Source organism: Lithobates pipiens, unplaced genomic scaffold (assembly GCF_037356315.1).
Source record: "Lithobates pipiens isolate NorthernLeopardFrog02 unplaced genomic scaffold, aLitPip1_a1.2 Scaffold_30, whole genome shotgun sequence".
Lineage (NCBI taxonomy): Eukaryota > Metazoa > Chordata > Amphibia > Anura > Ranidae > Lithobates > Lithobates pipiens.
Window position 1 is genome coordinate 107,485,915 of NW_027507791.1, and position 25,950 is coordinate 107,511,864.

At 38.4% G+C, this 25,950-nt stretch overlaps 1 protein-coding gene across 8 annotated transcripts in view; it reads right to left on the reverse strand.

The window, feature by feature from the left end:
* The window catches only part of RYR3 (ryanodine receptor 3), a 1,008,486-nt gene that overhangs the window by 273,410 nt on the left and 709,126 nt on the right, over positions 1 to 25,950 (reverse strand). For 5 of the 8 annotated variants that reach the window (XM_077464741.1, XM_077464740.1, XM_077464737.1 and 2 more), the window contains 5 exons: positions 23,446 to 23,616; positions 14,783 to 14,842; positions 14,054 to 14,182; positions 13,669 to 13,781; positions 11,506 to 11,605 (listed from right to left, as the gene is read on the reverse strand). In XM_077464741.1, the coding sequence (XP_077320867.1) occupies positions 11,506 to 11,605; positions 13,669 to 13,781; positions 14,054 to 14,182; positions 14,783 to 14,842; positions 23,446 to 23,616 (573 nt within the window). Of the gene's footprint in view, positions 1 to 10,910; positions 11,008 to 11,505; positions 11,606 to 13,668; positions 13,782 to 14,053; positions 14,183 to 14,782; positions 14,843 to 23,445; positions 23,617 to 25,950 lie in introns of all 8 variants that reach the window. The other 3 variants (XM_077464742.1, XM_077464739.1, XM_077464736.1) reach the window with 1 other exon arrangement.

Consider the following 25,950-nt stretch of genomic DNA (forward strand, 5'->3'; position numbering starts at 1 on the left):
GGGGTGGTGCAGGCGTGTATTTCAGTTATCTTGCAAACCTGGCCTGTTAGTGGGTCCTGAGGACAGGGTTGATGACCACTTCTTCAAACCACAGTCCAACCTCAGTACTCACTATGTCTGACCAATCATCCAATAGTATGGCAATACTTCAAGAGATGCTGCTCTCCCTGAGCGGGAAAACTCCAGAACACCACAAAAGAAGAAAAAGTAGGACACAAATGCCTAGTGCATTACCTTCAATACCATATCGCTTTTCAACTACAGATATTGGGTATCTACCATGCTGGAGTTGTGATTTGATGGGCTTTTATATCCTCTCATGTTTGTATGTTTTTTGGCTTTTTAATAAATAAAATATGGTTTTGAAGGAATTGCACTAGGCGTTTGCGCCCTCCTTTTTTTCTTCTTTGCTGTGCAGGAGGGGTGTGTCAGGACAAGTCGGATCATTGGAGGAGAGCAGGCTGAGTTCCCAGCATAGCTAGAGAAATGACCATGGTGGTTTCTTCTGCTTAGTTTGGTCAGTTTTTAATAGGAAAGCAGAAGGACTGACAGGAACACCAGATATTTCATACAAAGGAATTAATACAAAGAGAACAGGATACTTTCACATACAAGTACATGGTACAACAGGCACATATCAGGATTATGAAATGCTGGGGTAACGAACTTTAACTCACACTCACTGCATTGTCAATTGCAGGGATAATTATTTTTTCCTTAATACAATAAAACTTCAAATAAAATTAAGGCTTGGGTCCCACAGCCAGGTCTGCAATTTTATGGAAGAGATCTTTTTCAAGCAACACAATCTTCTCTCACTAAAAAAATAAAAGGATCTCACAGGACCAGGTTGCTTCCTATTGATTTTGCCACATGCTATGTCAGTTAAAAAGCTCACAACAGCAAGCTTTTATGTGCCAAAACCTTAGTGAAAGATATATCATAAAGTGATCCTATTCCCAGACTATGTACAATAAAGTACTTACATAAAACCCGCAGTAAATAGTAGGGATTTCCCGAGGTAGATGGCCCAAAGAATTGCAGAAACTGACGCTGGATCCACTTTTGGGATATTTATTTGAGAAAAAGTAGACAAAACAGTCTCTCCATGAAGGCTAAAGGGTTAGGTAGGAAGTTCAGGTACTTTTGGAACTGCAAAAGATAGGAAGTCTCTCACTATGGAAATCCAGAGAATTACTGTTCACAACTGGATTCTCACAGCTACCAGATAGACCTCCTCTCACTAGGCCTAGCAGCCGATAGAGTGTTTAAGTAGAACAAAGTCTCTGCCACAGATTTGGATGTAGAAAACTTGAACAAAGTCTCTGCCACAGACTTGAATGTAGAACACTTGAACAAAGGCTCTGCCACAGACTTGAATGTAACTGAGGGACATAGATACATTTAGAGAGCTATCATATGGTACCAGTATCTCGCAGCTGGTCCGGCGATACCGTATGCGTGTAGATTCACTTAGTGTCCTTCAACTGAGCCTCCAGGCTTCTTCTGAGAAGCCAGCCTTATGCGTGGCCTTCTCCCGAAGAGTCCTCCCCTGGTTGCCTCTACAGTTGCTGGACCTCTCCACAAATGAGACAGCACTGGACCACCTTTGTTTGAATCCTCCTCTCAGTTACTTTGCCTCGGGCTAGCCAGCCCCGAGACTCGGAATTGGATGGATCTGCACCCCAGGCCATGAGGGCCATGGGGGCTGGTCAGGAGGACCAGGACCAAACAGACAGAAAGATCTTCTGGACCGGAACCCAGAAGAATGTTATGTCAGTACCTTAAATACCCTTTCCCAGAATACACAGCAGGATGACACACCCACTGGGTTGGTTCCGAGAAAGAATGACGCTCAATACTTCTAACTAGCCTGCTTGCTCACACTTGCCAGTGGTGACAACGACACCTGTGGCCAAGAAGAACCCAACTGTGATTTTAGGAACTTTAAATTGAAAAAAGCACATAGCGCGTGCTCATCAGGAGCCGGCGCTACACACATATATCTGTAGTGTTTACTTATCTCTCGCCAGAGCACTAAGTTCCGTGTCTTTCTGCTGCTCATTCCTTCTGTTATCAGCAAACTGACAAGTTCTCTGACACACAAGATAAAAGCAGCTCACAATTTGTGTTTGGGAGGGTTATACAAATAGATTAGCAGAAAGCTTGTCTATTCACATCACAACTCTGCAAGTTTCTTTATACTTCTGCCTTTGTGGAGAGGGGTGTATGCTTTTCCTCCAATCAACTGCCACACAGTGTATGCCAAGACTCTACACCCAGTGCTGGAACAGGAAGAACATTTTAAATAGGGTTCTATTTTCAATAACTCTGGCACAATTTAAAGAATAAGTTCACCTTTTGTCACATTTACCATGCTACAAATGTTCTGGGCCCCACACCCCCCGGTCCCCCAGTTTGTCAGCAAGCAGTGGATCCCCCCCCTCACTCCCTGCCACGATCTAAAGAAAACAGTGTTCTGTGAATGAATGGACTACAACTACTGACAGCCTTTTGACGCTGTTGGCTTTTAGTTCTCAGTAAACTACCACGGTACTGTTGAGTGCTGTGGTAGTTCATTTATTTTTCCTGTTAGTGTGAAACTGCATGCCCCTACGAGGTACAGGCAGACCAGTGGTGTACCAAGGAGGGGCGAGGGGTCCACCACCCCAGGTGCCACACATTGGGGAGGTGTCAGGGGTGACACCCTGGGCCGGCCGCCAGATTCCCTCAACCGCTCACTAACACAGAAGAGCGGAGCAGGGAGCAGGAGGCAGAATGGGAAAGAGAAGCAGCAGCACTGAATGGACAGTGAGAGCTACCAGAGTTAACTTCCCAAGTTAACCAGCAGGTGTTTTGAATGTGGTCCTAGCAACCAAACACCTGCTGATTAACTTGGAAAGTTAACTCTGGCAGCTCCTGCTGTCTATTCAGCGCTGCTGTTTCTCTCTCCCATTCTGCCCTCTGTCTCCCGTTCTGCATGCATGAATAAGGTAGGAAGGGGTGGAGCTGCGGAGTGGAGGCTGTGTAATGTAAAGGGATCCAGAGGTGTGTGGGGGCTGTGTCATGTTAAGGGGTCCAGAGGTGTGTACGGGGGGCCGTGTAATGTAAAGGGGTCCAGAGGTGTGGAGGAGCTGTGTAATGTAAAAGGGTCCAGAGGGGTGGGGGTGGGGGGCTGTGTAATGTAAAGGGGTCCAAAGGTGTGGGGGACTATGTAATGTAAAGGGGTCTAGGGGTGTGGGGGGCTGTGTAATATAAAGGAGTCCAGAGGTGTGGGGGGATGTGCAATGTAAATGGGTCCAGAGGTGTGGGGGGCTTGTAATGTAAAGGAGTCCTGTGGTGTGGGGGGAGTTGTGCAATGTAAAGTGGTCCTGAGGTACAGAGCTGTGTAATATAAAGGGGTCCAGGGGTGTGGCGGTTGTGTAATGTAAAGGAGTAGAGAGGTGTAGAGCTGTGTAATGTAAAGGGGTCCAGAGGTAAAGGGGATCTTACTACATTTTACCCGCAGTAAAAGCTGCATTTCTATAGATTTCTATTAGGATCCGCCTCTGGTGCCAAATGCTCTAGGTACATGCCTGGGGCAGACAGCTTACCCCAACCGATCACTGGTGCAATGCTTTCCAGGCTCCTAAAAAAATATACAGTAAATGCACATTTTTTTACCTGCAAATCTGTATTTAGTATTTTTTCTTTAAAGATGAATTTATCCTTTAAAATCTCTTGTCAGAAGGCAGATTGAACTTAACCAAAATAAAGTTGCTGTTTAGCTACTACTTTATCAAGTGTGAATAGACAGCTGAATACAGCTGGAGCAAACTCTGCGCCAAAAATGTTTTATATATCTTGTGAAGAAAAATGTAATTAAATAAATTTAGTGAAAAAAATATTTATAGTATTATTTAAAGCTGCTCCCTTGAAAGGATCAAAAAAGATTCTTATTACTGTGAACTTGTGACAATAGGGGCGCTACTGTGATTTAAATAAAAAACAAAAAGAATGCCCTAGTTACCTAGGCATTAATATAAAATATAATAGTTATAGTAAAACCTTCTGCAGTGATCAAAAACAGATTTTACGTAAATATTTGCTTTTTATGTAAATAGTTGCTTTGAATATTTACGTAAAATCTGTTTTTGATCACTGCAGAAGATTTCACTATAACTATTATATTTTATATTAATGCCTAGGTAACTAGGGCATTCTTTTTATTTTTTATTTAAATCATGGTAGAGCCCTTATTGTCACACGTTCACAATATTTATCAAGTATTCACAAAACAATATTTCCAGTGAATATTCACACTAAACATTCCCCCAATAATTCAGTGGGATCTGTCCATCACTTCCTGCCAGCGTTTTCTGTATTTATTATGCAGGCAGCTGATTAAAGAATCTTGTTAAAGCGGTTGTAAAGTCGTTTTTGTAAGCTTAACTTACAGGTAAGCCTTATTATATATATATTATATATTTATATATATTTTTATATATAAAAATATCTCCTAAACCTGTACGGTTTAGGAGATATTCCCCTCGCAATGTGCCGCTGACTGCAGCGACGCATGCACACAGTTGATTCTCGGCTGAAAGTCCAGACACCGGTGGATACTACGGTGCATACTAGCTCATTATGACTTTTCCCTTGCAGGTCAGAAAAAAAAAAAAACGTCAGCGGGTTTACTCCTGCTTTGACACTAATGTTGCCAATGTGACTTACAATTGAATATATATTGAAAAGTGAAGGCTGTTTTAATATTTCCAGGCAAACCTTGATAAGTAACAGGAGTTATTTATTATTTCATTCACCTCCTGGTAATTGCTGCCTAGGAATAGACATGGATAAAGATTGCTAAATTAGTTACCGCGAAGAGAGGGGAGACTTTTTCTTTAAATTGAATTTATTTATTTTTTTAATGAAAAGATAGAATAAAAACGCACACATACAAGTCCCGATCCTGTATTAAAAATCTGTATTATGAAGGTGTATTGAACTCTCCATAGACATAAAATCCACAGCTTTAAAACAAGACACAGTTTAAAATACACAATTACCCACTCTAAACCAGTGAATGGCTTGAATACTGTGCAAGACAAAAAATGGAAAATGTTGGGTAAATGTCATTATGAATACACATACACTAGGTGATAAATCTGATGAAAAGTACAGTAGAACCCCTCTCTCATTGTAGAACAGATTTAGGGAATCATGGGGGAATTTTGTTTGATTTAATTGAATCTTCAATAAATCTCCTTTAAAAATGGGTAAAAGGTGATAAAAAGTGTACGTGGCAATGTGCATCTTGATCGAAAAACAGGTATGTGTTGGGCAGATTGCCCATAAAATGTATGATGAATAGACCCTATAATAAATAAATTGCACCTAAAAACTATTGAATCCATCTCTATGAGTTTACTGCACACAGGGCCGTCTTTAAGGCAGGGCAAAAGGGGCAGCTGCCCTGGGCCCTGTCATTGTTGTGGGGCCCAAAGCAGCTGCCTCATACTTGCCAACTATCCCAGTTTAAATTCCCTTGTCCCTTGAAGTTTTAGTCCTATGCTGTGTCCTGATATCTCAGTGTGAAATGCTGGTACTAATGCTGCCCAGCTCTGCCCTATTGTTGTGTACGGATGACTCACCCGCAGACCCTGTGTTTATATGTAAATAACCAACATTCATATGTAAATAGGGGAGGCACTACTAAGTAAATAGCTGCGGCCGGCAACATTGATATGTAAATAAAGGCGGCATTCATGCTCCTCTGCAGTGAAGAGATGATGTGCTGTAACCTCTAGCAACCAATCAGTGAGCAGTATTACTGTACAGTAATCTCTAGCAACCAATTAAAAAGCAGAAATCATTTGCTGTAACCTCCGCCAACTAATCAGTGAGCTGTAATGATGTGTGCTGTAACCTCTAGCAACCAGTTATTAAGCAGTAATGATATGCTGTAACCACTGGCAGCCAATCGCAATCGCTGCCTGATCTGATACAGTAAACTGATTTTAAGTCTAGCTGCTATTTATTGTATGTATATTTTCCCCAGGGTCCAATCAATATTAAAGACGACCCTGACTACACAAACAGAATACATAGGCCTATAAGCTATAGATTGAAGATTAGTTTCATAATAATTATATCAACAGTTTCTAAGCAGTTACCAAAAATACTCTGTCAGTCTAATAACATAAATTTAATCTAATGCTTGAGTTATCCGAAGATTATAGAGTTTGTGTTGGAATAGCTTTTGAGAGGAAGACTTTTTACCATGAGGGTTAAAGTGTCCCTAAGTAAGGGAGTAAGGATCACACAAGGTCTAAAAACCAGTGAATCAGGTGGACTGCTGATACAGTTCATTTCACAGCAACTGTGAATAGAGGAATTTATGCATAATCATAACCTACTTTTTAACTGCAAGAGAATCAAATGCAGCCAGCAAAGCAGAGTTGTATCGTATCTTGATCATTTGGTAATAAACATCATATAATAGCCTGCAGTTACAAGACACAATTAAGCTACAAAGCTATGGCAATGCTTTTTTTTCTTTCAGAAAATATGTGAAACAAGCAATCAAAGAAATTCAATGGTGAAACCCATGCAGGCAGCACTTCCAATGTTCCTGTAACCAACTATGATATGAGGTTAACAGTGTGTATTAAAACAGTGGACTTTAACTGAATGGTTTGAACCCTGACTAACTGATATATATATAGAGAATTTTACAGTTAAGTAAATGAAATGTTGAATAAATTACAATCCTCTACTACTTAAGGCACAGACTAAAAAAATAGGAGTATTGATATGTAAATTCTATATCTCGGAGTATAGTAAAGGAAATAGGCTTCATATTCATAGCCCCTTGGTAATGGATGGTGCAACATCGCTGGATCGAGATGGGGCTCAGTTAAGTGTTAGGGGGCTGAGGGGGGCTGCTGCACACAGAGGTTTTTTTTTATCTTAATGCATAGAATGCATTAAGTTAAATAACTTTCTGCCATTAGAACCACTTTAAGGCTAGTGACTAAGAGGCAAGATGGAACATGGGGCAACAAGAAAGAAGATTTGGCTTGTTTTGGAGAGGCCAGGTATCATCTCCTAGAAGTTTGAGTATGTGTACACGGTACTTCTGGGCCAGTTTGGTGCAATGAGAATCACCAGATTCTTCTCTTGGTCTATTTTCACAATGAACTCTTATCTTGGTCTATTTTCATATTGAATTAAAGTCAGACAGGCAGAATTCACACTTGATTCACATATGAACTGGAGTCCAGGGAATTATTAGAGCATCTGATGTCAGTGCTAGAGGATTCTTGGTCCTGGCTACAAAAAGAGGTAGCATATTGCTGAACCTGGAGGCCCAGATGTCCACAACTGGAGTTCCTCATTTCTGATATAGCAGATTGAAGATGTCAGTATAAACAGCCTATTCCCCTTGGTCCAGGCAATGATGACTGAAGCAATCTGCCTTTCAATTGTGCACTCCTGTGACTCCTGGTGTTTCTTTGTCCATTAGATGATCAGACTTACTTCTGTTAAGGCTGTCTGATTCTTGGTACCAGTGGTTGATATTGGCCATGGCATTGTCTGACTGTATTCCGATCAGGTGACTTTGAAAAAGGAAGGTCCTGTGATTCAACGCTAGTTGTGTCACTCTAAACTCCAGTATGTGAATGGGGAGCTTTCTTGGATGACCACATTCCCTGAACTGTGAGGGACTGGAACACTCCTTCTCAGTCTGTCGGGGTGGCATTTGTTGTTATGACCCTCCATGAGTGTGGTAGAAATGACTTCCACATTGTCATGGCTGGAGTGGAAATCCAGCAAGCTAGCGGGTTCTTTGCTTGACTGGAGAGGAACATAAGGAGATTGAAAAAGTGTGCTTGTTCCAGGCCAAAAAGATGTTACAAACTCTCAAAAAGGGATGTCTCTCTGATCTTAAGATCAGAGTAGGAGATCTTAGAGAGATGATTTTGTTTTCTGGAAGGAAGACTTTTGCCTGGACTGTGTCCAGAATCAGACCTAGATATTCCAAGTGAAAGAAAGTTTGGAGAGCAGATTTTTAAATGTTGATAAGTGGAAGTGGAGATGACCTTCAGAAGAAGGTCCTATTTGTACCATTACCTGAATACCCTGAGTTCTTAAAGTGATTGTAAGGCTTCATCTTTAAAAAAAAAAAAAATAATATGTCATACTTATCTCCACTGTCTAGCTCATTTTGCACATAGTGTCCCCGATCCTCGACTTCTGGGGTCCCTCGGTGGCACTCGTGGCTCATCCTCTTATCAGATAACCCCCTAGGAGAAGCGCTCTCCCGGGGTTACCTTGCAGGTGCACTCCTGAGTCCAGCATTTGCGTCCATAGACACTACACGGCCCTGCCTCCAGGCGCCCGCATCATTGGATTTGATTGACAGCAGCAGGAGCCAATGCCTGTGGGGCGGTCACTGACAGAAGTTTTTGTACCTTAATGCATAGGATGCATTAAGGTGGAAAAACATCAGGGTTTACAAACCATTTAAGGTGGCAAAAAGGTGTTCACATACCTTGTGTTTGTCTCCTCGTGCAAAACACAGGAATCAATGATGTGGGTAAATGGGAATATGTCAAAAAGCATCTTGGATTTGATGATGCCATGTTTAAGTCAAGATGCCAGGGGAAACCCCCCTCTCTTAGCAAGGGGGCATGGCAAGATGAAGGAGCATGTAGTATGATAATGTTGAGACTTTTGCGCACAGCAGAAGTGAGCATATTGACATTGGCAAGAGTATTGCAACAATAACATCAGATATATAAAAGGCTGGGGTAAGAAAATCAGCCTCCTCTAATGTCATCTTTGGGTCCTCTTTGTTCCCTTGAATGTCTGCATCCTCTAGAGGAGGCATTTCATTTTTCAATTCCAGCAGAGATGGAGGTGGTGGTGAAAGAACTTGGCTTTTTCGAGCTCTGGACAGTGATGGATGTATTAAAGCTGTTAGTTGTCTGACATAGTTGCAGAAAAAAATCTGCCTTTGTTAACTAGGCCACTTGTTGCGTGCCTGAGATAGAGCTAGAGCTGGATGCATAGACTTGAGTTAAAATAGGGTTCCACTCTCGTGCAAGGGAAGCATTGTCACTCTAAGCAGTTTGAGTGTTTTGCAGGCCACTGGCAAGGCAAATGTTTGCCTGAATTTTTGCCATAGTTCCCTTGCGCCTGGTTTATGCCATTGCTATCAGTGAGGGCATTCCCCTTTGGTATACTCATGGAGGCAGTCCTAAAAGTGTGACCTGTGGTTTGATGCACCCACATAAGACTAAGCTCTGAATGATGAATTATTTACCGCCAAGGTTAAAATGTTTAACAATCCATGAGTAAATAACTTTCAAACACAACTCCCAAACCCATACTATTCAAGAAACCTGAAATAAATGAGGCTGCAGTATTGGTCCAATACAGGGAAAACCTGTCTTGTCTATATTGCTGGACCCTATTTAGGGTCCAGGCTTTGCCTGTTACAGTAGGCATACCCCCAGAAGGGTTTTCAGTGTATGGGTTCCGTGGGGTATAAACTCCAGCCCTGGACCTATATAGCACCCTGTGACTAAGTACACACAGTTCACCAAGTGCCAAGGTGAAAGCCTAAGCAGGATTCATTGCCCAAATAAACAATAGAGGCTGTTCCCACATCATAGGGTCCTGGTACAGCTTCCAAGGTTCTACTGCATTTGCGCTGATCCAGAGCACTGCTTCCATTGTTGTATTGGAAAACAGTGAAGAGTTGATTGTAAAATACAGTACATTTACAGACAGTAAAATAATAAACTAGTTAATAAAAGAATAATTTCCGCAAGGAAGAAGACATCCATTTCCTAAGGACAATAGAAAAAATGAGGTCTTTCAGAGTGGGATAAGGTTATAGGGGTACAGCCAGGGGGGAAGCTTTGCCTAAGCTGTGTCTAATTACCAAAAAGTTCAAGAGGTAGGGGTAGAGAGATCCACATTTTTACAGGTTATCAAAATGTAGACAAAGCCATTACTTGAGCCCAGTTGGTCTGTACTCAACAAACCACCACAAAGATGGGAATTCCACAGGAAAGGACATTCACCCATGTTGAGAAATCCAAGTGTAATAGGACAAGTATTTTTTGTTCTACTGGTTACAACAATCAGGGCAAACATGAGGGCTTCAAAATCCCCCTCTCTGCAGCCCTGAGGAGGGGAATTGTGTGACCCCCAAAACGTGTTGCCCATCCTTTGCCCTGAAAAGTAGACATTTCATGTGTTGGTATATGAACAAGGATAATGCCTCTGTTCATTGCCCTTATTATAGTAGCCATTTTCAAAAAATAAGAAGACTAACAATTCTTAGAGATACATGATTGTTAGACAGTAAATACATTTGTCAAAATATTATAATATCATACAATATGTGTATATAAAAATATTGGAATTTAAGCTGATCAAGTAACAGTACAGCTCTTTAAATTACACTGCAAGAGCCATCAAAACATTAAAAATGTTACCAGAATAAACATTTCATTGAAGATAAATGGCAAAGTTCTGCCAATGGTTCTGAAAACTAAAATAAGTAATGAAAATCATTATTCATAAGTAATCTAATTAGTAATTCAGCAGTTCAGAGAAAATTTAATTAATAACTATTATTGAGGAACCTCAGTAAAATTGTTACATAGTGTTGATTTGGAGATTCTGCACCTGAGGAGCCAAGTTTAACTATACTAATTAGACCTATTAATCATTGTGGAGGAACCTAACCAGAAGACAATTGGACAATGTATGATTAGGTGCATGTTAGATTGTGTTTAAAAGCTGTGAAAGAAGCACACTTCAATTTAGGAAAGTCACTCATTAGAAGCAATACATATGTACTAATTATTTATTTGTGCTCTGAGCCACACTTCAGCTAATCCCGTACTTACAGCCAAATCCTGAATTAGTGTCTCCTCAAAGGAATTTTCCTCTGTTTCTATCCAAAATCTCTGATAACCATGGAGGAAGAGGTTAATACAACGGTGCCTGGCAGGGGGTGAAAGTGGGATCAAGAGGGGTACAAAAGAACATAAAAAAATGTTCAGGTGACTCATGATTAGTAGGGTTTGGAATCTTGTACAATTTAGGAGCTCCTGATTGGTCAGCACATCTTTCAGATTAAAAAGCCCAACTAGTGGTTTAGATTCTTTCAGTGGGCTATATGTATCCAAGTGCTCCACATCTCATTCTTACTTGTAGTTCAGAGCTACATGTATGGTATTTATAAAAAAATTGAAATGGTACATAAACACCTGCAACAATAGTAAAAGTATGTTGCAGGTGTATGTTGAAATCGAACTGGCAGTAACCTTTGGAAACTCTGTTTTCAGCTAATGGAGCAGGTATTTGGACCCTGTCTATATTTGAAATCTGACCAATCGGAATCTCTTGGAAAAATTGCACAAGCCAATGAAAACATCACATCATGGCTGGGGTGGAGTACTTGTGTGCACAAAGGACAGGCGTAGCCACAAGTTACATTACCGTTAACACGAGTATTAGACTGTCATAGTCTGAGTTCTCATGTACTTTTTCCAGCCATATACGTTGGTAGGAGCTCAGGAAGAAATTGTTAATTTTGTGTCTGAAGAAAAGCATATAGGTTTTTATTCAAGCGCCAGCAACACAAGGAAAAGTTCACAAATATTAAATGACTTTCTAAAAAACACGTAAAACAAAAACAAGAAGGAAAATTGGCATTGAACATGATTTGAACAAACTGAATTCTTATCCTATAGTTATAGAGGATAAGAATATTCTGATGCAAAGAAACAAACAGAAGGTAATTACATTTGGGTGCAATTAATGCGTAAACAGCATTGCACATGCATATCATGTAGCACTGATCTATCGAATCGTAGGCCAGACTGTCACTCTGCCAAGCTAACCATTGGCAGAGGGTGTATCCTATGCCAATTCAAAAGGACTATGCCACTGTACTGTTGTGCCTTTTTTGGGGTCTCCATGTTCTTATTTAGTGTACGTTAACATTTCTTTGAAGTTCATCTTTGCCTGGAAGCATTTGTTAGAAATACTAGCCAATCGTATTTATCCGACATGTATTTTTTTTTTAACTAAATAGGCTAACTACTTTGGCCTCAGTAAGGAAAATCCTTGTAAAAATGCTGCAATTCACAGTGAAGCCATAGTGCAGACATAATATATGATCAGTAGGTAACACTGCAAACGTAGCAAAACATCCTAAACCCTTTGACAATAGGTGACATAATATCAAGGAGAAGCTGTTATTTTCTGCAGTTTATACCTGCTTTAAATAATTCACAGTACTAAAAATGTTATTCAGAACACACACGCTAATATGTATTTCCATAATGGTCCTTCTTTTTTTCTATAGAGAGAACCAGGCATTGGTTGGAACAGGACATCAGCACAAAGTAACAGATTTGATAAATGTATTTACTAGGGGAAAAAATGTTTTAGCATGATAGCTAGGTTAGGAGAAAAACTTGTAGTCTACAATACTATAAGCTGCCAACTGAAATTTTTTTCTATCAACAGTGAAAATTTTAGAAAAAAAGCACACCAGTAATAGCGCTGACTATAGCTGACAAAAAGCTCTTGAAAGCCTTGATAGATTACCAATATGTGGTCTGTATTGCTAACTATATTTAGTCATGTGTGCATTGTGCATTTGAGTTCTAATGCTTAAAATATGTCATAAAATATATAGTAATATACTGCATTGACACATAAAATATGTTAATGCAAGTTATATATGGTAGCCCTGAGTACACTTTACAGTGAATACAGTATAACAAAAAAATATTATAAATCAGTATTACACTATATGCAAGAGAGTACAGGCAAACAACTGATAATAACACCATGCTTAAAACCCTCATATAGCTTTCTTTGCGACATACTAAACCCTCCCTTCTATATGCACGTGCAACTCAATTTATGCATGAATTCAAAACTTGCCATACATGATGCATGCATAACTTATGCATGGATTCATGTATACCTTTCATGCATATTTCCAACCGATGCATGTCAAGCTCTGTTGGAAAACTTTAGTCATTGCCACATACTGAGTGTATTCTCTTCTTTGCCTGTCATAAGCACTAGGAAATTGTCAGTGTATACATTAAAAACATATAGATCTGCATATAAGCTAAATGCTTGCCTAAATATTATCACAGTGTTGCTAGTAATGTGATTCCAATGCAACCACTCTTTAACATAAGAGAGTGGCCAAGCTGTGTAAAACTGTTGACATTTTTTTTTAACAATACAAGAGTGAAAGACCTTGTAGGGTATCTTTGGGAATCGTTCTATAAGAAGTTTTGACATTGACATGTAAGCTATTACCTGACAGTTTGATATAATTACGTTACCTAAGAAAGAAATTAAATATTTTACCACCCAACTTAATAGTCATCCAGCATGTTTACAAATTGCTCATGATGTAAACATGAGGGAAATGATAGCTTTAGGCAAAGAGCAAGTTCACAACAATGCAAATTGCAATGTCAACGCAATACAGCATAGGAGTAAAGCACAGAGCTGCATGTTGGGTTATTCTGCAGCAAAGATCACTCACAAAAAGGACATCCAGAGCCCATAGTAGCTTCAGGCTCAACAGTAATGACAAAGAAAAAATAGGACACATCTCTTGAGCCTAACCTTGGCAGATTGTACAAAGGAGCCATGCGAAAACAGGCCACAACAGCCCGCTTCCTCTGCTTCGACAGGAGCTTGTGCCAGACAGCTTTCTTAGATCTCAAGGGCTGCTCCACCTGTGGTCAACGTGTAAAGATAAGAAGTCAAAGTCATTAAAATGGGGCATCATAAAAGGGTGCTTCCCTGTAGACAATTTAGTGAATGACGAATGAATTTATATTAAGCATTCCCTACAAAATGACAGTGATTGGCACCGGAAATTAATACATAATTCAGTAATAGGTGTGCACTGCATTTTAAATTACTTTTTGTATGTTTTCAAAATCGTAAGCAATTCGGATGGCAAAGTTTGTCCAACAGATTGCCTGAGGAGGTTAGGGATTTCTACCTGTTCAAGATGGAAGACAGCCGCAGATATTTTCTGAACACGCTCTATAGCTTTCTCAGGATCCGTCTCCTCGCTTTTTAGAATATCCTTGTACAGATTCAGCTGCCATTTCACTGCAGGGTCTTCAGACTGGCAGCAAGAGAAAGACAAGGTCAGTGTTCAAGGCATGGAGGACAAGTGGAAACTAAGTAGTACAGAAGCTTGTCTTAAATACACATTTGCTAACTTCAATTAGCTTTAAATGAAGGAAATCAAGGATAATTTGTACTGCGCCAGCATGGAAGAGCAAATTAATTGGGCCCAGGTGTGTGTCAAAAAGGCATTGAAAAAAAGAGCTGGTAAAGCAAGCAGCTCTCCAACACTATGCGCTACAGGTCGCTGTTAAAAAAATAATCATGTAAATGAATGATTACTAAGCATTTAATCATTTATCCTGTTATTTTAAGTGGAACCTTGTTAAATGTTGCTAGACATGATAGCATAGACCAGTGTGCAACTGACTAATGCAGCAGACAGAATGCTGAAATCTGGGCAAAATGGCTGGAATACAGTACAGTCATATAGGTCAAATAGGCTAATTTGATAAAAGATTTTAATTTTACAAACAATTATACTATTACAATTTTTATCTGATATTTAGTATAATGTACTTACAGTACCCGCATTATTTCATAACTCCAAAAATAAATTATCTCTCATTTTGTACACTGCTTGATTATAAACACGTACCTTCTCTTGCAGATGGAGGTTGCTGCTTAGGTGTTCTTTTACTTCTTCATCTGTGTCTTTCTGTAAAGAGTATGGCACCAGAAGACAATATCTGAATGGCTTTATCATTTATATTGTTAATACTTATATACTCTAAAATACATTATCAAACCACTGTTGCGCTACAATGCTCACCCAATAATTGCAAGTAAACACAGTATTTATCACAATAGTAAAATATGCAAATTAAAATGCTAACCAGCACTAACGTGTTCCCATGTGAAGAGAGAAGATTGGATGGCTGCAAACCCATATGATGCAGATAAAAGCTTCTTTATTCAAAAAAAGTGGTGAGGTCCAATTATATCAATCAGCTGTTCCCACTGGAAAAGGAGAGCAAACCATTTCTGGTGCACCCAGTCCCCTTAAGAGATAAATAGAAACATCAAAATCTGAAAAACTGAAACAACAAAAATAAAAATATTTGATGGTTCTTTTTATCTTCAGAGATGTGGGGCGTTTTCCACCCACTCTTGCCAACTTGTATATGGGTTAGTGGGAGAGGGTACACATCTTTGGGGCTAATAATCCGTTTTGGTCCAAAATCAGGTTTTTCCATCGCTTCATTGATGATTTGTTGTTAATTTGCTCCCAATCTGTAGGTATATTAGATGATTTTCTGCTGTTTGTGGTGCACCATAGAAAAAAGCATGTATATCACATTAACGTGATATTAAAGTCTTGTTTTTTTTTTTGTTTAAAAACAACAAGTTATACTTACTTGTTCTGTGCAGTGATTTCCCACAGAGCAGCCCCAATCCCTATGTTCTCAGGTCCCTCTCCAGTGCTCCTGACCCCTCCCTCCTGCTGAGTGCCCCCACAGCAAGCAGCTTGCTATGGGAGCACTTGAGCCAAACCACTGCTCTATTTGTCCATTGAGACACAGAGCCTTGGCTCGGCCCCGCCCCCTCTCTCCTCATTGGCTCACCGATTTTGACTGACAGCAGTGGGAGCCTAGTTCCTGCTCAATTCCAGTACAATGTGATAATGTCACTAGCCCCACCTCGATGCATTTCATCACAGACACATAACTTTCTCCTTTGAGAAAGGTGAGTGGTATATGAACATATAGTGATTTTATATATTGGTGAATTTATTGTGATATGTACCTATGAAGTTATTGTGATCATTTTCCAGGATGCAGTAGTATATTATTGGTATTCACAATAGTACTGCACTTTAGGTTATGATATTATGATATACTAATATACTGATTCCTTTGTTTTTTTTTCTCATGTCGCATTACTGTTTTTTATACATATTTAAGATTATACAGATGATAGTGTTCTGTTTAGTTTCCTAGATTGGCTGCACTTGGAAGCAAAACAAAATGGTTAATGATTACTGAGTGAATTCAATTAAATACTCTGATTTAGAACCTAGTCATCTTGGGGCACTGGTATAAAAATATTTACCATGATGCCTTCCTGGACACAATTTTGAAACACCAGTAGGAGGCCTGCAAATTCATTTTAGAAATCTTGGATGGGACTATGTGTCATCTCATAATACGTGACTTTCGCCATCATGTTGGAGCGCAGGTGGAACGCAGTTTGGTGTGTCGGCTCCATTTTATGTCCTTTTTTACTGGAATGATATTTTTTATGAATAAATGGCTACAAGTTATGCTATGAGGAGTTCTTCTTTTTTCCTTCACTAATGAATTGCCTGGTTACATCGTTGTTGAAAGGTGTCTGCATTGGTGAATACATCTTGACTTACCTTTCTGCTTAATTGACACCTGTCATGGGTGTCTGATCAATCTGGTGAGTGGGATGTTTGCCTAAAACTGGTGCAAAACAGCACTTTTATTTATTCATCACTGTGTATATTGAGGAATCATTGGTGTTGGTTTATGGACTTTATTATTGAAAATCTGCATTTATATTTGAACACTATTTGATTGCATTATTTTATTGTATACATACATTTGAGCGCAGTATAAAATAAACTATTAATTTTCACTTCAATATCATCTCAGTGGTGTTTTGCAAAAGGATTCCACCAACTCTGTTGATAGAAATTTTAAACACATTGTTGATTATGTTTTGCCACTTCTGTAGTTTCCACTATACATTTATGGCCATAAACATTGGCACCCCTGCATTTCTGTCAGATAATGCACCACTTCCCCCAGTAAATTCTTGCAATTACAAATATTTTTCTAATTTTTTTTCTTTTTTTTGTATTGGTATGACACAAAAAAGTGAAGAAACAAAAATCCAAATCTGACACATTCCACGCAAAACTCCAAAAATGGGCTGGACAAAATTATTGGCACCTTCTCAAAATTGGAAGAAATAATTGCGTTCCAAGTCTGTGATGCTCTTGTAATTTGTAGTTAAACTCACCTGTATCAATTAACAGGTGCTGACAATATAGAAATCATACAGGCAACCAGTTAAAAACTACCTATGCATTTCATCATACGATCACATCATCAGGGGAACATTCCATGATAATTCATAATTAAATGGTCATGGTGTTCTAGTAAGTGCTTTTGATCTCTTCCTGCACAGTGGTGGAGTTACACAGAATTTTTTTTTGGCTTTCCAGCTTGGGACACACATTCTGTTTTTTCTCTATCTGGACTTCTTTCTATTGGTCACCTTTTGTATTGGCACATCTAGAGTTTATGGACATTGCTTTTAAATTATATGCATGTTGTACAATGCAATGTAATAAATTGACATAGGGCCGTCTATATCCATGTATCACTTGAATGTACTGTATATTTGTCACTCTTGGCCACTCATTAAAATGAAAAGAAAAGAGGTTTAACCTTAAACTACATAGAGGGTTCTTTACTGTAAGAGTGACAAGGATGTGTAATTCCTTTCCACAGGCGGTGATCTCAGCGGGGGGCACTGATAGTTTCAAGAAACTATTAGATAACCACCTGAACGACCGCAGCATACAGGGATATAAAATGTAATACTGACCTATAATCACACACATAGGTTGGACTTGATGCACTTGTGTCTTTTTTAAACCTCACCTACTATGTAACTATGTCAGTTTATGCACATATTGCACTTTATGCACCTTTTTTTATATGAATTGTAGATTGTAAAATTTAACTTATTAAATTTTTTTTTTTTTTTTTTTTTTGTTCATTGGTACTAGATAAGCACTTTGGAACTCAGCTCTACTTTTTATTTGCTGTTACACTTGAAAAGTCTTTGTTTTACCAGGACACTAGAGTAGCAGCAGGTTTTCACATATTTTGTAATTTTTCATTTTTTTTTTTGGTGGTGAGCGCGGTCTTGCTCTACATTTTCATTTTCTTATATGAGAATACCTGAACAATTGTAATTGCAACAATTTTCTGGGCGGAGTGGTGCATTACTGGAAAGAAATGCAGGGGTGCCAATATTTTTGGCCATGACTGTATATTCAGGTCTCTTTCCCAGTATTCTATATAGGAGAGCTTTTAAACAAGGTCAATCAAATGACTATATACCATTGAAATATAGCCTTTCACTGGTTTTCAGATTTTGCAAGAGTTCTCAAAATATGTCATTGATAAGGGACAGTTGATATTGTTAAGATTATCCTTAAAAAAAAAATTCTGATTATATAGGAACAATTCAGAGGGAGGTAGTTGCAGTGTAGTATTGTAATATTCTAAAAAATGCAGCTTAACTCCTGTTAAAAAGTCTCCTATGCACAGCAAGCTCATATTCTCCCACTAGCGGAACAGGTGAGGGGATAGTCCCAGAGGTTGTTTAGCAAGAGAGATAAAGGCATGTGAGGTGAGCAGAGTTTCCTACTAGTCCAATGTCTGTCCCATATGGCTAGTGAGCAAGAAAGTGTAGGGCATAAAATGTGGAATCCAATCTACTAGGAATCCACATAATGGGTGCAGGAGTCAGACATGCAAAAGACCATTTTAAATGAGCACTGGCCCAAAGAAGACAGGGGCATTTCTGGATCATATTCACATATGGTCTCTTCTTTGAGGAGCTTTAACTTGAATTTTTTTCACAACGAACTGTGTTCACATAACATTGATTTTTTTTAAAGAATTCCCGAGCCTTAGTGATATCCATCACAGAATCATGCCTGTTTTTAAAGCCCTCTGAGGGCCCACAGATCACGGGCATCCAATATTGCTTTTTGGCTATTTCCATTGCTCCTCACAATCTTCTGATACTATGTACTGCAGTTAATGATATTTTTAAAGTCTTTGCAATTTTACATTGAGGAACATTATTTTGAATTTGTTTGACAATTTTTAGATCCAGCTTTTCAGTCTGGTGAACCTCTGCCCATCTTTAAATCTGAGGCACACTGACTCTCTAAGATGCTCTTTTTATATCTAATCAAGTTACTGACCTGCTACCAATTAACCTGATTAGTTGCTAAATGTTTTTTCAGCTCGTTCTTGTTAGTACCACTACTACTACTTAACTATCTTTTTGTTGACCTGTTCCACCTTTTTTGAGTTGTGTTGCTGCCATCAATTCCAAAATTATATTTTTTTATTTTAATGGTACATTTTCTCTGCTTAAACATTTGAAACGGTTTCTATTTTCTACTGTGAATAAAATATGGGTTTATGAAGTTTACAAATCATTGTATTCAGTTTTTATGTCGATTTTTCAACACACAGCTCCTTTGGAATTGATGTTGTAAACACGTTTGACAGAAGTGTCAAATAGTGCTTATGTTCATAAAAAATACAAAAATGTAGCTATGCATGCTTCTATCTGGACTGTCCCCCTGAGGACAAGACAAAGGAAAATGGTAAAGTGGTTCCCCTCAGATCTACAGCGGCTTTACTTCCAAGTGTGCTTTCAATGCACTTTCAAGTGCACTTGCAGTGCAAAGTGGATTTTCCTTTAGTAAATAACCCCCAACGTGTCAGGGTGTTTAATGGACTCAAAGACAAAGCTCCTGGGCAAACAAACCTACATAGATGATAATAAACAGGGAAAACATTGTCATTGTTAGTACTTATGCACAAAAACACTATAAGTGAGCAGACACTATACAATCTGATCTCCTTTAGATTTACCAAAATTTTGTAATACATGGACAAACCTAAACAATTCATTTGAGTAGTATCCAATCAGGCAGGCCTTGGTAATACATAAAAATAAAAGGGGTAGGTTGCGCTAAGGAACTTATGAGCGAATCCAAATTATAAAAACATATAGAATATAAAAGAAAATAAAAGAAAAAGGAAAATAGGTAAGAGCTGCCTCTATTACTATCCACCTGGTGGGGTGGAAAATGTTAGATAAAGGAGTGCTATGAATAGATCTGGCGCTATACCTGTGTGTCAGAAACTTAATTTGCTAAATTAAATTTAAAATTGTTACGTTAATCCGGTGTGTAAGTGTTAGTGTGCCATATATTAGTGTTGGGATAAAGTATAAAATATAAACTGTAGGAGGGAAGTAAAAACTCAAAAATATATGTGTATAAATTGTTAAAAATTTACCAGCATGCTGGCTGGAAAAGTAAAATGTTGTCTCAGGTGCGATAAACCTAAATAGGTGATTACCTTATGCACTCTTAATCACATGAATACCTTAAACATGTGAACTACTTAATAAATCAGGTAAAAATTATACATGTAAATATGAACCATAAACATAATACAATTGTGCACAAATGTGACAAATAAAATCTATGCGTGCAATACTAAAATGTACAATAAATCTGTGATAAATATCAAATAAAATCTTTGCGTGCAATACTAAAATGTACAATAAATCTGTGATGAATATCAATACCCCACGTGAAACATGCCAAATATTGGGAGTGAAAAAAGAAAAAAATGAAAATGGAAATAAATTTAAAAGGAAGTGAATTAAAAATTCCAAAAATAAAATAAAATGAAAAATAAAATTTTTTTATAGATATTTGTCCCAAGAAATAAAAATATAAAAATGTATGCAAAGAGAAGAAAAAAGGAGTAAAAAAAGAGAGAAGCAAAAAAAGCAGTCTCTGATGCAGTGCAATTAATGGGGGATTTCCCGTAGATACAGGAGGGGATGTGATGGATCCAAAACAACTAATCTTCATGCATTGTGGGCACTTATAGGATGTACTCTCACCAGAAAAATAACCCCATCCGGGGTGGATCAGCCTTCACAGTATAAGCTACCGTGTCGCTCTCTGGCTTGCTTCAAATAGGCTGTTGAGGATCCCTCATTATTTCCAGGTGGAGTGTGCCTCAGTATATATATTGAAAGAGAGGACCATACATAGTGTGATACTGTATAAATCACTTTATTAAGAAAATACTAAAAATTACTCACACTTTTGAAAGAAGAAAATGGCTTGAATAAATGCAGTATAAAGGTGCAGTATGAAAGGTATGGAAGCTGCTGAGAGCGTTCCGTTCGTCTTCCACACCGTAGTGTAAAGGTGCAGTGTGAAAGGTATGGAAGCTGCTGAGAGCGTTCCGTTCGTCTTCCATGCCGACTGTATTGGAAGTGTGTATTCGATAGGCCACGCCCTACGCGTTTCGTCACTGGGACGTCATCCGGAGCGGTCCTCTCTTTCAATATATATACTGAGGCACACTCCACCTGGAAATAACGAGGGATCCTCAACAGCCTATTTGAAGCAAGCCAGAGAGCGACACGGTAGCTTATACTGTGAAGGCTGATCCACCCCGGATGGGGTTATTTTTCTGGTGAGAGTACATCCTATAAGTGCCCACAATGCATGAAGATTAGTTGTTTTGGATCCATCACATCCCCTCCTGTATCTACGGGAAATCCCCCATTAATTGCACTGCATCAGAGACTGCTTTTTTTGCTTCTCTTTTTTTACTCCTTTTTTCTTCTCTTTGCATACATTTTTATATTTTTATTTCTTGGGACAAATATCTATAAAAAAAATTTATTTTTCATTTTATTTTATTTTTGGAATTTTTAATTCACTTCCTTTTAAATTTATTTCCATTTTCATTTTTTTCTTTTTTCACTCCCAATATTTGGCATGTTTCACGTGGGGTATTGATATTCATCACAGATTTATTGTACATTTTAGTATTGCACGCAAAGATTTTATTTGATATTTATCACAGATTTATTGTACATTTTAGTATTGCACGCATAGATTTTATTTGTCACATTTGTGCACAATTGTATTATGTTTATGGTTCATATTTACATGTATAATTTTTACCTGATTTATTAAGTAGTTCACATGTTTAAGGTATTCATGTGATTAAGAGTGCATAAGGTAATCACCTATTTAGGTTTATCGCACCTGAGACAACATTTTACTTTTCCAGCCAGCATGCTGGTAAATTTTTAACAATTTATACACATATATTTTTGAGTTTTTACTTCCCTCCTACAGTTTATATTTTATACTTTATCCCAACACTAATATATGGCACACTAACACTTACACACCGGATTAACGTAACAATTTTAAATTTAATTTAGCAAATTAAGTTTCTGACACACAGGTATAGCGCCAGATCTATTCATAGCACTCCTTGGTAATACATAGTTGGTGGTAGATCCAAATGATATTGTACAATCAGACTGTACAATGTATGGCAAACTGGAGGCTGGCCATAGATGGATCAGTTGTTTGTTTTTTTAATCAATCAGTGCCTGATCAAAAAAAACTGAGAAGATCCCAAGGGTCCAAGGGAAAAAGATCAGGAGGAGGGGGCACTACATGGAGGAGGAATGGGCTTTGAGATTGTCCAGAGCAGGGATAGAAAAAATCAGCAGGCTAGGGGGTGGGGGTGGTGATGTCCAACAGACATCGGGACACTGTGGGAGTGATAGAAATAACTGGAGAGGGGGAGAGAAGCCGCTGCTCAGGAGCAGGAAAGTTGTGAGCATCTAGCGTTAATCAGAAAAGCACTGATAGCCAATGAAGTGAGCTGAAGTAACTAGAGAGTCCAGAAGGGGGATCTGTAATCTTAACTGGGAGAGTCTGGGGTACTGGAAGACCCAATACAGAGGCAAGGAGTAGGCCAGTACAATGAGGTGATGTGAGCCAAGGGTTAATTGAGCCTGAGGAACCGTGGTCTAGGGGAGCACTGTGAAGAGCTATGGCTCAGCATTTATGGCTCTGCAAGTAAGTAGCATGGCTCCACCCACTATTGTATTTGGCCTTTAAATCCACCTTGGCACAACCTTTCTGGTCACAACATTTTTTTAAATTCTGGCCAGCTACCAATTTATAAATGTTTTTTGGGGGGCAGGGGGTTGACTGAAAGGTAGACACAGAACCTTTTCGTTTATTCTGCAAGTTTTACTAGTGTTTGTATTGACTTCGATCACGAAAACTGGTAGCTTTCAAACTAACAAAGAGGGTATAATCTTTTCCCATTTCTGTTCAACTTCTACATTTAAAAAGAATTGTGTGCACATTATGCAAGAAGAATTTAACCACAGACACAAAATAATCTCAACATAAAGATAGAAATGCAAATGTGATATTTGTAGGCTGTGCACATTCCAAATGATAACATTTATTTTCAGTCATAAGCAATTCAGGACGAAGATAATTTGAGCATAAATGGATGCAGAGGGATGTACATCTTTTTCCCACACACATTTCCCAGCCAAAATCCTTAGATCACCATTTCAGAAATATTAGAAAAACAGCAATCTCTATGATGCTGCTGTACTTACAAGGCTATACCGGGTCTTTGCAAGTGAAATTAGTTCCTGATCTCCCGGGGTGCACATGTTCAGCCCAATGGGTAGCATCTTTTTCAAGGCAGCCACAATCAGGGATGTCTGTATGGAATAAAGGTCTCCTCTGCGCTTTGTTCTCTTCCTCTCCTGATCTTGCCCTCCAGACTAGAATAGTGACACCGTGAAGGAATGGTTAGGGACCAGAGAATGCACTAAATAGGCTAAAAGGGACTGCATGTCTTCTACATTACACTAACTCACACAAAGCATTTCCACAGCAATCAATACTGCATCTTGTACAATGTAATCATAGACACCTTGTACAGATAAAAAATAACATACTGAGGATAATTTGGAAAACTGATACATGGAAAAGTGGGCAAAAGAAGCCATTCAAATGTGTTATTTGCAGTTTAAAAAACAAAACCACAAATGGTACTCCTGGTGGATAGAACACTCATTCCTGTGTACCAGATTCCCTGTTTGCTCCCAATGAAATATAAGGAGCACATGTTTAGTGTGCACGGAGAGTGGGTAGTGGTATATCCTAACATTTACCAACTGAAAATAATTCAGAGATACATATACTAACTTCCAAAAACATACTTGAAACCTTTAAAATAAAAAAATGGAAATGTCTACTCTTAGGTTTGTAGAAACATCGACTGCAGCATGGTTAATATATCTGCATATTCATATAGTGGAAAACTTACATTCAATATAAACATAATAGCTTCCTTCATACATTACATTTTTTTTATGTTTCTTCAAACATCATGCTTGTTGCACCTATAGTAGTAATCATGACAGTGACAAAACAGTTGGAATTTTTTTTTATAATAGGTGTCATTGTGGTACATGTCTTGTATATCTATTATGTTAGCCAAGGTGTATGATTAATGAAAACCCTAGTGAAAGCCCAGAAACAAAGCAACGCCTTCTGTGGCACACATTAAAAAACAAAAATAGGACCTATGTGTGACACACACAGCTGAGATTTTTTTTTTTTTTATGATGCAAAAGAAACTTACCCTATTTACTGTATGGAATCAGTGCCCAAAAAGTATGGGAGCAGACACAGCCTGTTGCATGGCATTATTATATAAGCTACAAACTAGCTCTTTTGCCAATAAAGTCAAACAAGGCAAACGTGCTAATTTGTAATATATTACAATTTCTACATCCTTTTTTTTAAAGATTACACCACTCTCCCACCCAGTCCTTAATTGACAGAAACATCTTGAAGTCCATAAAGATGTTCAAAAGGGGGTTCAGCGTGTGTTCCTAATATGACTGTCGAGTGCTTGCCAAGGTCTTACAGAGTGTATTAAATGGAACTGATCAATACACATGGGTTGTTAGCAAGGCATTTGCATGGCTATGCACTCAGGAAGTACAGTGCCTGCAACTCCTGACCTCCTTTAAAGTGTTTGCACAGGCACAACCTTTGTAAACATTTTTTATTTTTTTTGCTGTCTGTGTTGCGTTGATGAGATTTCTCTTTACTTCCTGCCCTGGAGGCGTATCAGGAAGTGAGAGGAATTCTCACGAAAGTGCGGGCAATTTCTCTCTAGGAAAGCCTTCCCTGGGACGGGAGTCCCAATTGGAAAGATTTCCCCTCAACTCTTGCATTGGTGACAGCGCTAACATTTTGGATCTCTTTTGTCATAAAATAACAGGGGTTCTAAACCTTCCATAATCTATCCAAACCCGATTTTTTTTTTTAAACTAAACATGCACTTTAACATTGCGGCACCTTTAGCTACTTTACCATGTGTGACCAATCTTGCTTGATAAACAAATTACTTTGCAGCTAGTGTGGGGCAATTTAAAACAAGAATTTACATTATGTGACTCTTGTGTGCACTTTAAAAAACAATGTGCATCCCACTGGAAATTAGCACTTTCCTCTAAACTTAACCTAACATTTTATGTGATAGACCCTTATGAACACCAAAACCTGTTCAATGTAGATTGCAGGGAATACAAGTTAATTCCCTTGTCAAAGATTCAGCCCAGTTCCACATTCCTAGCAGAAATATCACCATTACATATGTATGTAATGATGCACAATGCTCAGTTTATGTCAGTTAGTGCTATAATCTAGATTCTTTCATTTTAGTCAATTATATTGACTTCCTATTTTAGAAACATAGATGCAGTAAAACCAAACTCAGTACTTACCATTATTTTGAGTGTTGTCATTTTACTTGTAAAATCATACTGACCCCTTTTACTATCCCATAAACCCATACATTACAACCAAGGGATTCAATAATTTACCTTTGCATTCTGTTATAACAAGGACCTCAAACAACCTAACAAACTGGGAAATTAGCACTATTTTAAAAAGCCAATGACCAATTTGTAATATCCTTGTTTCATTTGCTAATAATTGTGGATTATTATAGATTTGTGTAATCCTAGTATATTCTGTGCAATATATTTACTGACAATGATGTTACAAATTACAAATAAAGAAAACCAAAGCCTGCAATG